The sequence below is a fragment of the Schistocerca piceifrons genome, chromosome 4, assembly GCF_021461385.2.
Source record: "Schistocerca piceifrons isolate TAMUIC-IGC-003096 chromosome 4, iqSchPice1.1, whole genome shotgun sequence".
In the NCBI taxonomy this organism is placed as follows: Eukaryota; Metazoa; Arthropoda; class Insecta; order Orthoptera; family Acrididae; genus Schistocerca; species Schistocerca piceifrons.
In genome coordinates this window covers 471679337-471696986 of record NC_060141.1, presented here as the reverse complement: position 1 = coordinate 471696986, position 17650 = coordinate 471679337, and the positions used below count along the sequence as shown (strand labels likewise).

General features: G+C 42.2%; 1 protein-coding gene across 1 annotated transcript in view; it reads left to right on the top strand.

Moving 5' to 3' along the window:
- Window positions 1-17297, top strand: part of LOC124795923 (methyl farnesoate epoxidase-like) — a 160555-nt gene extending 143258 nt beyond the window's left edge. Inside the window, exons 8-9 of the mRNA XM_047260003.1 lie at window positions 16903-17044; window positions 17122-17297. Coding sequence (XP_047115959.1) covers window positions 16903-17044; window positions 17122-17297 — 318 coding nt within the window. The remainder of the gene's footprint in view (window positions 1-16902; window positions 17045-17121) is intronic.
- Window positions 17298-17650: the final 353 nt, after the last annotated feature.

The window sequence follows — 17650 nt, the reverse complement described above, 5'->3', positions numbered from 1 at the left end:
TCGCGAAACCACACGCCCGTACACGTGAGCCTTTGCGCGCGCCGAGCTTAGTACCTCCGCAAGTGAATGTAACAAAGTTCTCATGACTACTTAATTAAATTGATCAATTAATTAGCCTCTCTGATGCGGAAAACTACCACGTCCACCTAGACCGGGAATCAATTTTCCACCAGTGCCACGCCCACCTGGACTCAGAATGAAATAGTTAAAGCCCCTACCGACCACCACGGCCCCTTACCCACCCATGTTCGTCGGCTAACATGTGCTAATGTGTAGTGCCGTTTACTAAAGTATATCACATTTTTTCTATAGAAATAAGCCAAGTTTGAATTCTGCGGGTCAGTTCGTGTTTCGCTACCAACACAAGAAAATTGTGGCAAACGAAGCCACTAACCTAAGTCACCTGTGATAATTCAAAATCGTCGGCTTTGCCTCTCTCACACACCACGAGCGCGAGACTGCCCACATAACAGCATGGACCTTTATACTCGCATCGGACATACTCCTCTGTAAATTTTCTAGCTAAACTATGTCACGAATACTCTTGTTCAATCCACACGGTCTAGGACATGGCCAGAGCACACCTCCAGTACCTAAGCCGAGAACATCGTTCGCCGCCCTGTAGTTAACCGCTGAGAGACGGAGATATGCTGCAATCACAGCCCTCGCGCTCTCGTAGCTACTTGCCTCAGAAATTCGATCTAACAAAACCTCCAAGTAGAAAAAATAATAACCAACTCGAACTCTCTCATATTCTATATCGTCCCACAAATACTTAACGTACATTTTATTTAGGCATCGAGTATATCTATCACTCTCAAACAAAAAACACTCGCCATGACGGACCTGGTGTCATGTTGCACAGTCGGCAGACACGCAAACAGCTCCTAATTTCAGTGCACAATATCAATCTGCTCCTAAATAATGCAGTACACAAACAGTAAACATCATCAGTACTCGTAATGTGCCCAAATAACGCATAGCAAAATAACTCAACAGATGCGTGCATTGGACCTGTCCCACACTAAGTCACACGTCCGACAGCTCTCAATTCACTCAAAGGTCTCTGTTTGACCCTTCAAACATGACTTGATGACAGCCGCATTCACACCTAACACCTGAGCAATTCATATCACCTAGGCGCCGAACACTACTATCCAAGCCAGGTCGCGTGCGTCGTCCGTCACCGTCCTGACTCAGTGCGGTCCAACACACGTGTTAAGTCCGCATTCCATATCTTGCGACACATCTCCACCTTCACGTCTGTTGTCAGAATGCCCGAGAGCGAGTTCACACACATACACACATACACACACACACACACACCGTCCACACACATCCCAGTGTTACCCTTCCCTCACAATCTAAAACAACCATCGTACTATGTAAAAAAAAAAAAAAAAAAGAGCCTAGTGAACCTCTCCGAAATTGTATATTGCCCCCCGTAAATAGTTAACGCTCTCTTTCGTGTTTTCTCAGCTCATTTGTAAATTCAAATTCTCACCCTGACAGAACCTGCATGGTACAGTACAATTCCAACTTGGTTTTAGTCACACCCTACACATCGTTCAGCTGATCCCATTTCCTGATCCTTGCGCATCTGATATCTGCAATTTAAGTCCGAGAAAGACATATCCATTACCTTCTGCAGCCTGTTTAGAGACAGATCGACCTCATTTACTGCAACAGGACCTTGTCTTGACCATTCGCCGGAAATGCGAGCGCCGTCGGCGACATTTCAAAGCCACATATCTGTCCATCTAAACAGCCGTCCACTCAACCCCAGGACCAGCATGCCAAAGTGGGCTCTCTCTACACCTGCTCTCCAGCTATTGTCTAACCACATATACTGCACAAATGGATTCCTGAATAGCGCAGATCTCTATCCTCCCCCACATCTCCAACTCGACATGTTAACACTGTCTCTCCCCCAGCCAGCGAACCCGACGGCATTCACCTTTCGCTGACAATATCCACTCACAAATTTTAAACATTCTCATATATAAAACCATATTCACTCCTGCGAAAGCTCACTTAATAATAAAAAAGCATTCTCCCTTTCTAGGCATAGATGAGTATGCATTTATCTTCACCCATCTGATCTCTGCAATTTAAGTCGGAGAAAGACATATCTATTACCTTCTGCAACCTGTCTATAAACAGAACGATCTCAGTTACTAGAACAGGACCTTGTTTTGACCATTCGCCGGAAATGCGCGCAAAGCTGTTCGCCTCAAACTAGGTACAAGTACCAATCAGTGAAAAAGTCACGAAAGTACCAATGCGATCCACCTCCAGCACGGACAAACGGAATTCACAATACTCCCCCGAATAACTTAAAGTGCGACCATCCAAGAATTCCTAACAGCTCGCCAAGTCCGACACCTCAAACTGCAGATGCCTATATGAACAAGATCATATTAAATATACACACGCTGCAGAGACCCCTTTAAAGTTTGATCACCCATACTCTAAGCGAATGAGAAGCTGCCTCTCGCCCTTGTTCGAACAGTGTTTTCCAATACGCTTTTGCACACTGCCGAGCATTTCGTCTTTCTGCCGCGACTTCGAAGTCAGTGGCTGATTCTAAACAGACATTAACACGGACTGATGCACGGCCTCTCACAGGAAACTATACATTGCACCTTGTAAATCATATTCTTACAGTCGATAGCATAACATTGAATAATTTTTAATAAAGGACAGCTACAACACAACGAAACTAAAAGAGCCTGGTGGCGTTGTGGCGACTTTCCAAACTACCCCCCCCCCCCCCCCGAAAGTGATTGACGGCCTCTACATTTAAACTCATATGTCGCAATGACCCAATAGCTGATAACTCTCCCCTCCATCCCTAGTGATTGTTCAGTTTGCCCACAAGTATTGGATCACCGTTTGCGGTGCTAGCAACCTCAGAAGTAGCGGTCCATCAGCCAAAATTTTCTTCCCCAACTCATAGAAGCATTGTCACTCAATCATTATGTGGTACCCAATGCACTGATGGTATGGATAAGACACCACGGATCTACTGTAATATTATCCATCACAACTGATATCGCGAAACATTTTACAGCAAGTCCAACAATGGACAATCATGTGACAGGATGTTTTCCTAATTTCAGTATGATAGCTAAACCATACCTCGTCTACTTTGCAAGTATCATTGCGAGCATTGATAGATGACTGCTCAGTACGTCCATTCACACTTAATTCGAGAACACATATAAACGATCCAAGTATACCAGACAGCGCTATACATATTTCTGAGATCTCGCGCATAGTACTCGATCAATCTCTCTGCGTTTGGCGGTCACAGAGCAGTCTCGCCCTCCTATGTTAAAAGACCGTCCTCACCTCGGCATTGACCAGCCTATCCCGCAACATCGCTACCCAATTAATCCTCAACCGAGCAGACGAATATAGCTACGCTTCACCTCTCTTGACTGAATAGTGCACCACATTTCTCGAGATGTAACCAAGTCTTGGAGCTTAGCACGCCATACCGATCTATAGTAACAGATCTCAAAGTGCCTTAATTTAATAGCATTCAGTTAAGAAGAACAAGAACGGAATGATATTTATACCCAACACAGTTGGACACATTTTTACGTAAATCATCCATTGTATCATGCGGAAAGTATTGTAGCTGCATACGACTAGAACGCAGGCTATATCACGTGACTAAAACATCCAGATAGAACACTGGGAAAAAAATCGCCCTTCAAGAACTTGTCTTTCTCTAGAACAAATGAGTCAACGTTTAAATCGTACCTAGTTGCAGATCTGTCTCAATCGATCATCCCGTACACTCTCTGTTATCCTTTAACACAGATGTGAGTAAGTGTAGACGTGAACGATTCTCTGTCCTCCTCAAAAGCATCAAATACAGTATTCAACTCGCGTGTATCACTGCTACCTCAGTAGTCATACACTATAATACGAGATAAAATTGACTACCTTCCTTATTCCGCTCGCTTTGATGTCATCGTTTTCCTACATTCCTCTTGTTGCAGCATACTTGACTCCATGTACAAATTGCCTCCCTGCGAACCAGAAGATAAGAAATTACGTCCTCATTTTCACCGCATTTCAGTGTATATTAGGTTAGTTTGTACCTATGTGCTAATCAGTTTACGCATATCTTTCGATTTTATGTCACATCCATCCATGTAACGGCGATATAACCTAACAGAGAGTGTATGGGATGATCGATTGAGACAGAGCTGTAACTAGGTACGATTCAAACATTGACTCATTTATTATAGAGAAAGACAAGATCTTGAAGGCCGATTTTTTTCCAGTGTTCTATCTGGATGTTTTAGTCACGTGATATAGCCTGCGGTCTAGTCGTATGCAGCTACAATACTTTCCGCATGATACAATGGATGATTTACGTAAAAATGTGTCCAACTGTGTTGGGTATAAATATCATTCCGTTCTTGTTCTTCTTAACTGAACGCTATTAAATTAAGCCACTTTGAGATCTGTTACTATAGATCGGTATGGTGTGCTAAGCTCCAAGACTTGGTTACATCTCGAGAAATGTGGTGCACTAGGAGGGGTTAGGACTATGAAAGCTCTATTCAGTCAAGAGAGGTGAAGCGTAGCTATATTCGTCTGCTCGGTTGAGGATTAATTGGGTAGCGATGTTACGGGATAGGCTGGTCAATGCCGAGGTGAGGACGGTCTTTTAACATAGTAGGGCGCGACTGCTCTGTGACCGCCAAACGCAGAGAGATTGATCGAGTACTATGCGCGAGATCTCAGAAATATGTATAGCGCTGTCTGGTATACTTGGATCGTTTATATGTGTTCTCGAATTAAGTGTGAATGGACGTACTGAGCAGTCATCTATCAATGTTCGCAATGATACTTGCAAAGTAGATGAGGTATGGTTTAGCTATAATACTGAAATTAGGAAAACATGCTGTCACATGATTGGCCAGTGTTGGACTTGCTGTATAATTTTTCGCGATATCAGTTGTAATGGATAATATCACAGTAGATCCGTAGTGTCTTATCCATACCATACGTGCATTGGGTACCACATAATGATTGAGTGACAATGCTTGTATGAGTTGGGGAACAAATTTTGGTTGATGGACCGCAACTTCTGGAGTTGCTAACACCGAAAACGGTGATCCCATACTTGTGCACAAAAGAACAATCAGTAGGGATGGAAGGCAGAGTTATCAGCTATTGGGTCATTGCGACATATGAGTTTAAATGTAGAGGCCGTCGATCACTTTCGGGGGGGTAGTTTGGAAAGTCGCCATAACGCCACCAGGCTCTTCTAGTTTCGTTGTGTTGTGGCTGTCCTTTATTTAAAATTATTCAATGTTATGCTATCGACTGTAAGAATATGATTTGCAGGTCTTAGGCGCTGCAGTCATGGACTGTGCGGCTGGTCCCGGCGGAAGTTCGAGTCCCCCCTCGGGCATGGGTGTGTGTGTTTGTCCTTAGGATAATTTAGATTAAGTAGTGTGTAAGCTTAGGGACTGATGACCTTAGCAGATGAGTCCCATAAGATTTCACACACATTTGAACATTTGAATATGATTTACAAGGTGCTAGGTATAGTTTCAAGTGAGAGGCCATGCACCAGTGCGTGTTAATGTCTGTGCAGGGAAGGAATTCTAGCTTGTCAGAGGCTGAAGTACTAGGACTGTGCTTAATATCGACGAGGACAAGGTGAATTTTATAATATTATAATAAAAATATTTTTGGTCTTCTAATACGCGAGTCTGGAAATGTCTGTATAAAAGGGAGCAGGTTCTGATCAGAAAGACTGACACGTTTCTGCCAACGGGAAAAGGCTCTCGAATTAGCTGAACTCCTCTTAGGGCGACTTGGGTCGACTGAGGGTGTATTGATGTAAAATTGCTATTTTCTACCGCATAGGAAAATGAATTTTATCTTTATTACAAGGACAATGTGTATGTTGGAATATTGTTATCATTGGTCTGTGTTTAAGTATATAATATTAAATGCCCTATCCTCGCTGAGAAGGGTGTGTATGTAGGTAAAAGTATTTGCATATTTGACTACATGTATGTGTAATTTAGTACGTTTAATTGTTCACCGATTATGACTATCTGTGGAAAAAGGAATTATTATGTTCTATTGAGCTGGGTTGTATGTGGGGGGCGTAAATGCTTGTTCAAAATTATTAGAACGGGGTGGGTGGCATATAAGTAGAACAAGTTCTGTGAAAGTGTGTGTTGAAGGACTGAGCGAGTGGATGACGCGACTCATTTATGACTGTATCATTAGGACTGGTAAATAAATGTCGGATAACCTAAATTAAGGTCTTTTTTTCTTTATAATCATATTTATGACTTCTGCTTGGAATTATGTTCGTCTATTTGTCTAAATGCATACTAATATATGCATAGAAAGGGAGAATGTTTTTTTTATTACGTGAGTTTTGAGAGGAGTGAGTAGGCTTTTATATATATATATATATATATATATATATATATATATATATATATATATATATATATAATTTAGATTAAGTAGTGTAAGCTTAGGGACTGATAGCATATATATATATGGGAGTGTTTAAGATTTATGAGCGGAAACTGTCAGTACAGCGTGAATGACGTCGGGTTCGCTGGCTGGGGGAGAGACAGTGTTTACACTTCGAGTTGGAGATGAGGGGGAGGATAGAGATCTGCGCTACTCAGGAATCAATTTGTGCAGTATATGTGGTTAGACAATATCTGGAGAGCAGGTGTAGAGAGAGCCGACTTTGACATGCTGGTCCTGGGGCTGAGTGGACGGCTGTTTAGATGGACAGATATGTGGCTTTGAAATGTCGCCGACGGCGCTCGCATTTCCGGCGAATGGTCAAGACAAGGTCCTGTTGCAGTAAATGAGGTCGATCTGTCTCTAAACAGGCTGCAGAAGGTAATGGATATGTCTTTCTCGGACTTAAATTGCAGACATCAGGTGTGCAAGGATCTGGAAATGGGATCAGCTGAACGATGTGTAGGGTGTGACTAAAGCCAAGTTGGAACTGCACTGTACCATGCAGGTTCGGGAAAGGTGACACGTCTCGCACTGGGTGCAGTCATCTTGAATAATGGTAATTGCGTAATCAATTGACGTGATGACAGAGCGCTCTGGCGGTTGTGATAGGAGCTAAACACAGTTGAACTTGGAGCCATTTTTGTTAGGTAAATGAATTGTACGATCTTCCGCCAAAATTCAAACTCCCTACCAAAATCGGACATCTTGAATGAGGCACTCTGCTGGTGGCGATGTGTGCTAATCCAGTTGGACTCCGCACCTCGTGGCGAACACACGCGCATGATATAAAGAATAATAAATAATAAATTATAATAAATAATAATAAATGATCATCAATGATAATAAATAATAACAAATAACTGGAGCAGCTGTCCGAATGCAGAGACCTGTTGGAATGTATCGATTTGTAAGAGTTAACTTTGATGTCCTCTAGACGACTGAATAGCGAAGTAATAGTATGTGTTGGGTGGATTTGATGATCAAGTCAGAATTTGAGATGATGATTTATTTCGGTTGGAGTGTTACTCGATCCGATGTAGATTGTTCGGTTGACTACTTCTGCACATTTGCTTCCTTTATTTAGTTGAGTGAAGATCGATTGTGGTGTGTTGGATACACGCTTGTCTGTTCTCTAGACCTAGGACAGACCTTAGTTGACGTGTAAGTTATAGCCAAGATCTCGAATATGTTACTTGACTGTGACCGGTATTCGAGAGTGGAAATATCATTTTGCGTATGTTTGTTTCTAGTTAGTCAGTGGTTTACAGCATGCTGCACATAGATGAAGTTCGGCGTTTGTAGAGAATTAATTTGAAGTCTATATCTTGGGAATTATGATGAACTAGTGATCGGTAGGGTGTAGCCTAGTGCATGATATTGAGAAGTACAGCTAAAATGGTGTAATATTATGGAGAAAGTACATGTGTTTTTGCAGTCTATGAGTCTGAGGTTGTTTGTAGAAAAGCGAACAGACAAGGAAGGAGAGACACTAAAGCGATTGTGCTCCCGGGGGACGATACTGAATTTGTAAAAAGAGTTCTGAGGGTGACTTAGGTCTGCTGATGTAAGAGGGAAGATTAACTCAGTTAGAGTGTCGGGTCTGTAGAGAGGAAGAGCAGATTGACGGTGCTTTCCTAGGATTGGAAAGCATTGAGGTATATAGACGCTGTAGCAATAGGAAATTTTTTTCGCAATATGTAGAGATATACTGGATAAGTGCACTGTTTTGTGTCAATGGGTATATACTGTATTGTAAAGTTAATGTGGTTTACATTGTGTAGCGTTGTATATATTGCATTGTAAAGTTAATATTGTTTAAGTTATGTGATAAGTAGAGAGGAAGTTGTAAGGACGGTAGAGATATTTCCAGAGTAACAGGGGTCAAGAGAGTGTGTTTCCGGTACTTAGCTCATTGTCGAATGACAATCAATTGAGACCGCGATCGTAAAATTTAACTGTAAGTATAATGACATCAACGACTTTGGTATTTGGTAGTATGAATATCAATGTTTGTATAAAAAAAGCGAGGAAGAAGAAAAAGTAACGCATTTGTGTTGAGGGGAAGCGATCGCCGAAATTGTGGAACAATTCTGAGAGGGGCTTATGTCCGTTGATGTAGAAGGGCAGATTACCGCTGAGTGTCACGTGTGTAGAAAGAAAGAGCAGGTTCACAGCGCTTCCTCAGGAATGGAGAGCATTGGGGCATATAGTCGGTATTGTAAAATTACTGTGGCTTACATTGTGTAGGGTTTGTATATAATGGATTGTAAAGTTAGTATTGCTTATGTTATGGGATGAGTAGAGAGGATGGCCGTGTGTGTGTGTGTGTGTGTGTGTGTGTGTGTGTGTGTGTGTGTAGATTGAGGGGACTGTGGAGGTAATTTAGCGATCTCTGTAAAAGTAAGCACAGAAAGCCTCAGAAAGAAAAGCAGTATGGTACTTCGGTAACGAGTCCTTAGGAAATTAGACGTGTAAATTCTATAAGAAGGAATAAGAATGATTAATCGGTTGTTCTGGGATATAGGAGGGTTGAGAACATTTGCGTATGATGAGAGCTGGATGGGTAGGAGATTAGGAGCGCATTCAGTATTATTTTCGTCAACATGTTCTGTTAGGGTGAGAATTTGAATTTACAAATGAGCTGAGAAAACACGAAAGAGAGCGTTAACTATTTACGGGGGGGCAATATACAATTTCGGAGAGGTTCACTAGGCTCTTATTTTTTTTTTTTTTTTACATAGTATGATGATTGTTTTAGATTGTGAGGGGAGGGCAACACTGGGATGTGTGTGGACGGTGTGTGTGTGTGTGTGTGTGTGTGAACGCGCTCTCGGGTATTCTGACAACAGACGTGAAGGTGGAGATGTGTCGCAAGATATGGAATGCGGGCTTAACACGTGTGTTGGACCGCACTGAGTCAGGACGGTGACAGACGACGCACGCGACCTGGCTTGGATAGTAGTGTTCGGCGCCTAGGTGATATGAATTTCTCAGGTGTTAGGTGTGAATGCGGCTGTCATCAAGTCATGTTTGAGGGGTCGAACAGAGACCTTTGAGTGAATTGAGAGCTGTCGGACGTGTGACTTAGTGTGGGACAGGTTCAATGCACGCATCTGTTGAGTTATTTTGCTATGCGTTATTTGGGCACATTACGAGTACTGATGATGTTTACTGTTTGTGTACTGCATTATTTAGGAGCAGATTGATATTGTGCACTGAAATTAGGAGCTGTTTGCGTGTCTGCCGACTGTGCAACATGACACCAGGTCCGTCATGGCGAGTGTTTTTTGTTTGAGAGTGATAGATATACTCGATGCCTAAATAAAATGTACGTTAAGTATTTGTGGGACGATATAGAATATGAGAGAGTTCGAGTTGGTTATTATTTTTTCTACTTGGAGGTTTTGTTAGATCGAATTTCTGAGGCAAGTAGCTACGAGAGCGCGAGGGCTGTGATTGCAGCATATCTCCGTCTCTCAGCGGTTAACTACAGGGCGGCGAACGATGTTCTCGGCTTAGGTACTGGAGGTGTGCTCTGGCCATGTCCTAGACCGTGTGGATTGAACAAGAGTATTCGTGACATAGTTTAGCTAGAATATTTACAGAGGAGTATGTCCGATGCGAGTATAAAGGTCCATGCTGTTATGTGGGCAGTCTCGCGCTCGTGGTGTGTGAGAGAGGCAAAGCCGACGATTTTGAATTATCACAGGTGACTTAGGTTAGTGGCTTCGTTTGCCACAATTTTCTTGTGTTGGTAGCGAAACACGAACTGACCCGCAGAATTCAAACTTGGCTTATTTCTACAGAAAAAATGTGATATACTTTAGTAAACGGCACTACACATTAGCACATGTTAGCCGACGAACATGGGTGGGTAAGGGGCCGTGGTGGTCGGTAGGGGCTTTAACTATTTCATTCTGAGTCCAGGTGGGCGTGGCACTGGTGGAAAATTGATTCCCGGTCTAGGTGGACGTGGTAGTTTTCCGCATCAGAGAGGCTAATTAATTGATCAATTTAATTAAGTAGTCATGAGAACTTTGTTACATTCACTTGCGGAGGTACTAAGCTCGGCGCGCGCAAAGGCTCACGTGTACGGGCGTGTGGTTTCGCGACGATCTTCGATTAGGTAAGTGCAGAATGTGGATTGAATAAGGAGAGTCGGTTGATCGAATAACTTAGCGATTGACGTCGTGGCGAGCTCATGTGCTGGACCACCTGTTGTGGCGTCATGGCGGATTCCACTCTCGAGCAAACTTTGGCGCCAAACGTGTGGCAGGACATTCTTTGCCAACCAGGTGCTGGATCAACCGACCGACCGTTATGAAGTCTGCATCTTTGGCGCCAACTGGTCGGTGGGGATGGACCCCACTGTCCACGAAAACATCTTTACATCGCTGGACCATTGCGGGCCTGCGAAGCGAGTCGGCGGCAGTAGGCTGTGACATGAGGGGTCGCCGCACCAGCAGTGGGCACTGACGCATCCGACGGCCATCACGTGAGGCGACCGCTCGCTTGCCGGTGGCGCGCCGTCCGGTGTGGGTCGGCGGCGACCATATGAACTAATTCAGTTGGACTGGGGACCTCGTGGCGGCTGGACTGCGATCTCTAGAATGTGTACTAACTCTGTTGGAGAACAAGTGATGACGGTACTGTTTGAAATAAAGACTTCAGTCCCTTCCCCCCTGCACAATCAAAGGACGTGACTTAGGTTAGAATAAGTACACTTTATTGTTTGACGTGATTCTGATAGGTTACCAGTGAAAAAAGATAAGTGACGGAGAAAGTTCGTACGTGTCATCGATTATGGTGTTGGGATTTGAACTTGTGATAGATTTTTGTTATGGATGTAAGGAAAATGGCTTTCACACCGAGAAAATCGGACATCTTGACTAAATAATAAGTGATAATAATAAATAGAAGTACTGTTTTTGAGACATTATCGTGTTGGAATTTGAATTTGGCGCAATTTTCTAGTGGAGGTAGGCCTATAATAATAAATAATAATAATAACACATGATAATAAATGATATTGAATGATAATAATTGACAATGAATGATAATGAATGTTAATAAATGATAATGAATAATAATGAATAATAATAAATAAAAGTAAGGTTTTGCAGCCATTATTGTGCTGGAATTTGAATTTGGAGGGAATTTTCTAGTGGAGGCAGGTCAATAATGATAAATAATAATAATCGATAATAAATGATAATGAATGATAAAGAATGTTAAGAAATGATAATCAATAATAATGAATAATAATAAGGACAAGTACGGTTTTGCATGCATTATCTTGTTGGAATTTGAATTTCGGTGCTATTCTTTCAGGAGGCTTAGTTTAGTGTATGTAGCCCAATTGGTCTATTTGCCCGCCAAAATTCAAAATTCCCTCCATTTTTTCTGGAGGTTAGGTTAGTGGACATAGCACAATTGGCCTATTTTCCCGCCAAAAGGCGCCATCTTGGATGACGTCATGTGCTGTTGCCAAGTCTACGTGCCGCCATCTTGAATAAATTTGGCAACAATGCAGCGTGTCGTGACGCATAGGTTGCCCTACTACTATCGGTCCCTAGGGTTACATACTACTTAAACCAACTTAATCTAACTTATGCTAAGAACAACACACACAACCATGCCCGAGGGAGGACTCGAACCTTCGGCGGGAGTACTTATATAGTGCCAAATATTATTCACAACCTATACAAAAGAGTTACATGTTTTCACTTGTTACTGTGCTTCGAAGTAGTCACCAGCGTTGTGTATAACCCGTTGCCAGCGATGTGGAAGGCGTGGTATACCTTTAGCAGAGCCTTTTCTGTTGATGGTGCCAATAGAGCGGTCTACTTTGAAGGACATTGACAGGCGAAGACATGTTACTCTTTTGTATCGGTTGTGATTAAATAGTTGCCACTATTTAAGTTCCAACCCTCGTAGTTCATCGTAACGGTAATCTAATACCGGCGCTCATGACATTCCTGCTATCCGCTTCGTTGACTGTGTACTGTCTGGTGTAGAGGGTTGCAGTTATACATATAGATAAATTGCAGGGACTGCCCTATTGCGAAACGCTGTATCAAACTCCCAAAGCCATCTTGTCCATCACATCTGGTAGACTTGCAAGTAGTCTGGACATAACCATGTTGTTCAGATTCATATCTGTAGTGATTTTGAGTCAGTGACAGGATTTGGTGAGATTCTGTCATCATTATGCCCACGTTTTTTTGGAAGTTACTGCGAGTGAGATATGTTCTGTTCTTCATGTTACTAAAAAATCAGCGGCATACTGTTGGGTTCAGACCTCAAACACTGTTGTTCTGCACACGTCAGATGTTCGCTATCATCACACTGGTCAGGGATGTGCCTATTGATAACAGTCCATTTTTGTAAGTTCAATCTATAAAGAACTGTGTCAGATGACAAGATGGAAGCTTACCATAGACGTTGGCGAAAACCTGAAGCATGTTTGCAATCCGTGAAAACTGTGTACAGTATCACCCTCGAGAGTTCCAGAAATTTCAAAGGTATATCACCAACTAAATACGTAAACACAGTGCACTCGAGAGATGAAGCATCACTAAATGATTGAAATTATATGTTCGAAGCCACTCCCCTACGTATTTAGTTCTTCCGCATTTCCCCCATATTCACAACCCTTTCTCTATTCCGCTCATATGTTCACGATGGTGACGTGGATGTTACGATTTTTTAACTTTTTCTCAGCGTGGTTGACTGTTTGTACGGTTTCGGACTGCGCGGCTACTCCCGCCGGAGGTTCGAGTCCTCCCTCGGCCATGGGTGTGTGTGTTGTTCTTAGCGTAAGGTAGTTTAAGTAGTGTGTAAGTCTAGGAACCGATTACCTCAGCAGTTTGGTCCTTTTGGAATTCACACACATTTGAACGGTTTCGGATTTCTGTACAAACGATTCCACTTTGCACGCGATATTTCGCCATATTAGTTGTCTTCTTTATGTGCTCTGACTTTTGATGTTAGTTGCGTTCGTCTCAGTGTCACTACCAGCTTCTATTTCAGAATCGAATCTACATAGGTGCTCTACAAGTCTCCACACAGCGCATGTTGCAGAACAACTTTCCTGTTCCATACGACAGCAGCCAATGCACCAAATGACATCATGTGGTGTCTGTATAACCAGCCACGTACTCTGTCAAGTAGCTTCATCTATATTGTGAGGAAAATATCTATTACCTCTACAGTGCTTATAAGCGTGTTTCCAACAGACCATTGTAGTACTGGTCTGTTGCTTTTACTTTAACATTTCGACCTAAGGATTGTTGGATGGCGCTAATTCATGTCTAACACATTATCAGTGCTTTTATCACAAACCAGGAAACACGTTTTACTGACGACCTATTTTCAACTTCTCGAGGTTAATGTGTATTCCATCTGATGCCATATGCGTCAGTGTTTGTGTCTCACAGGATCAACTATATATTGGATCTAAAAGGCATACCAGAACTGCAGTTACTCATAGCAGTCACTATACGATTTTTATGCTGCATTTTCATCCCCTTGAAATCCCTTCCTAGATGATGGTGTGGCAGGTGCTGGAAACAGATTTGCTACATTGGAACGTTAATAGCGACGCGTTCCAGAGGACTGAAAGATCTGAATTAGCTCCCACAAACGTCGCATACACTTCATCGCAACACCATGTCCTTCAAGCACAACAGTCACATCCTGTTCTACAATTAGTGTATGGCTGAGTGTGAAATCATGTAACCGACTGTGTGGGGGGGAACAGCCCATATCGGACACTATGCATTCCAAACTTCAGGTATAGACACATCACAATAGACAAGCTCCTGTTTGTCGGCTCGGTATGCTTGCCCCACGTTATGTCACACAGTGCACCGGCTGCTCTCGTAACCTTCCAGTTATTCCACACTAGACTCCCGAAGATGAATTTCGTTGCTGGCATGTGGAGCGTCCAGGTATTGCCGCGGAAGCTGTCCTTGGCATGAGATGCAATAGCACTGTGCAGACGAGGCACCTGGTGGACTTGGCAGTAAGCGGACCGGCGCAAGTGGCAAATGCTTGAAAAGTAGTTACAACTATTTGATAAGCGTGCAGGCTGCACCAGCGATAAATGTCCAAGTGATTCTTATTGAATTCCACCACATTTTAAACTTAAGACAAGTGATTTTTTAAAATTTTTTACCATTTTAAATTTAGGACATGTACATTTCTGAATACCCCGCTACTTTAAACTTAGGGAAAGTGAGCTGTTGGGTTCTAAAAATGGTTCAAATGGCTCTGAGCACTATGTGACTTAACTTCTGAGGTCATCAGTCGCCTAGAACTTACAACTAATTAAACCTAACCAACCTAAGGACATCACACACATCCATGCCCGAGGCAGGATTCGAATCTGCGACCGTAGCGGTCGCTCGGCTCCAGACTGTAGCGCCTAGAACCGCACGGCCACTCCAGCCGGCTGGGTTCTAAACTTAAGGTGTCAATCGTTCAAACTGTACAAAGGGAATGGGGAATACTTTATAAACTGTAACATCGGTAATTTGATTCTTGAATCTCCCACATGTTAAAATTAAGCACCTGATTCCGTAATTACAAGGGAAACGTCCCATCTCATCTCCTTCAGATTTATTGGTAAGATGACACAGTGGATAGTCCGTTAAAAACTGATAGCAGGTGAAGCATGAAAATGAGTAGAAGGTGTACTGAACTGTAAAAATAAGCAAAATAGAAACAGTGGACTGTCCTAGCTTAACAAGTGAAACATCGAGCGAACTGGAAAAGCAACGGCGTCGTGGTTAAGGCGTCATGGTGGTGGACTAGAAAGAGGAAGAGCCGTGTTCGAAACACTATCATGCGATTTATTTTCCTTTACTTTTTTTACAACATTATGAACTGTCCGTCCTGTCATAGAGCTGTCTGTTCTCTTTCTGTAGTCTTGGTAGTTCTCATACCAGACACTGGTTATAGAAAATGAGTGAAGTGGTAAGAATAAATTACCGTCGTGAACAAATGTGATGGATAGTGAGAGCAGGCGGGATACCACGTAAACGCCTCACAGAAATGAAAACAACAAATAGACGGGTGTGAACTATGCTACAACAAAGGAATTCAAGAGTCAAAACTTCCAAAACGGAACAAAACTTCAAAAACGCTAAAAACATATCTATTGTCAGAGCACAGAGAAAATGTGTCAATGTGAAACTGTTGCGTTCGTTTGTTGCAGCGTATGTAACAAACTATTATGTTTTCATCATCTGTTTTTTTTTTTTAATGATCACATACACATTCATACGAACACCTAACACAGGCAAGGAGGCGTATCTCAGTCAATCACTAGGCGTACAAATTAGGTGCGTCGAGAAGAGATTCCTGTCATGTGACACACGTACTGTCACTAACGCCATGTATGCACATCAGACGTGTTGTCCGGTGGAGTATTCGGCTGAATTGTCGCCTTGTCGTTTGCAATTCCCGTTCGAAAGCCACTCCCTTTCGACTGCTAATCGAGCAGTTGTGCAGAATCAACTTTCGTTGTAGGTCCCTTCCTTACACCTCACTGATACAAACGGACGTTACAGCACGACACAGACACAAATTTGAATACAGCGAACAGCGGGGGAAAAATTAGGGTGACGGAGCTTTGAACAGAGCTCACTTACTTTGCAGTTCAACACCGTAACCATTCAACCACGACATCTTGGATGTTGCAGACAGCTCTATGTTAAACTTCTTGCACTTGGTCAGTGTACTGTTTCTATTTTGCTAGTGTGTGTGTGTGTGTGTGTGTGTGTGTGTGTGTGTGCGTGTGTGCGCGCACGCGCGCGTGGGCAACGATATGCATCGGTGCCTCTTACGAAAAAAAAATCTGACTCAGATTTCGAGATGTGGTACGATAGAACTTTTCCTGTGGTTGAAATTATGCAAAATAAACGTTCTATTTACACTTTTACAATGCTCAGAAAAGCATTAAAATAATAAAACACCTCCTGGAAGGTCAACACGTCGTAACTTCATTAATTAGAATTGGATCATTTGCTGAAAAACTGACTACTATGCCATGGACAACCATTACTAATACACAAGTATGGGCCTGCCTCTAAGAGGCCATACCCTGTAAATGTGCAGTGCTAACGTTAGTTCGAACTGGAATGTACGGAAGAGTCCTGATATACCTTCAAAGTAGGTTGGGTAGTATATATACAAATTTTTAAATTCAAAACATTTCAGTTATACTGTTAATTATAGGCTGAAAAATAATATCAACAAAAGTAACACTGCTATCTCTAATGTGTACTTAAAAACAGAAGTTTATATTGCTTTCTAACTTTAATCAGACATTAACTTGAAGCAACTGTTGTTTTTTTTATACAGAATACAGTTGTCCTGGTAAATATTTGGACGCTGCATATGGATAAAGACCACTGGGGTGATCCCGAAGTGTATCGACCAGAGCGTTTCATTACTGAAGCTGGGAAGTTTAGAGAGGATGATGCGTTCTTACCATTTGGTCTTGGTGAGTTATTGACAATGTAATGAGTTATGGTAAGGAAATTTGTGATCCATACCTGACAACTTCGATTTTTCTTTCAGGTCGTCGTCGATGTTTGGGAGAGCATTTGGCAAAATGTTGCTTATTTCAAATGTTTACCGGAATCTTGCAAAAATTTCAACTGCTTCCAGCTGATAGTACTAACCTGAAGTACTCTACTCTTGAGGGCGTTACCCTTGCACCAAAACCTTATGACATTATTTTCAAATCTCGGTAATATTGCAACGCCACAGAAATGTAATGATTGTCATCATTGTAACTAAAAATGAAATCTAATAGGTGAACATGTCTTACTGAATTGAAATTGAGGTGACAATGTTCAGTAAAACGAAAGTTCATTAACCTTTTTCCATACTGCCATATCAACACGTCCAATTTTCCTTCCTTGAATTTGTGAGAATCTACAACAGTTCGTAAAACTTGGTTACACTTGATCAAGAATATGAGCGTTTTCATGTCACTGTTGTCAGTACGTGAGCTGTTATTCTTAACTAACAATTGAATTTTAATTTAGTTCTTTAATGCTTTTCAGTAATGAACTTTGCAGTTATATATATATATATATATACC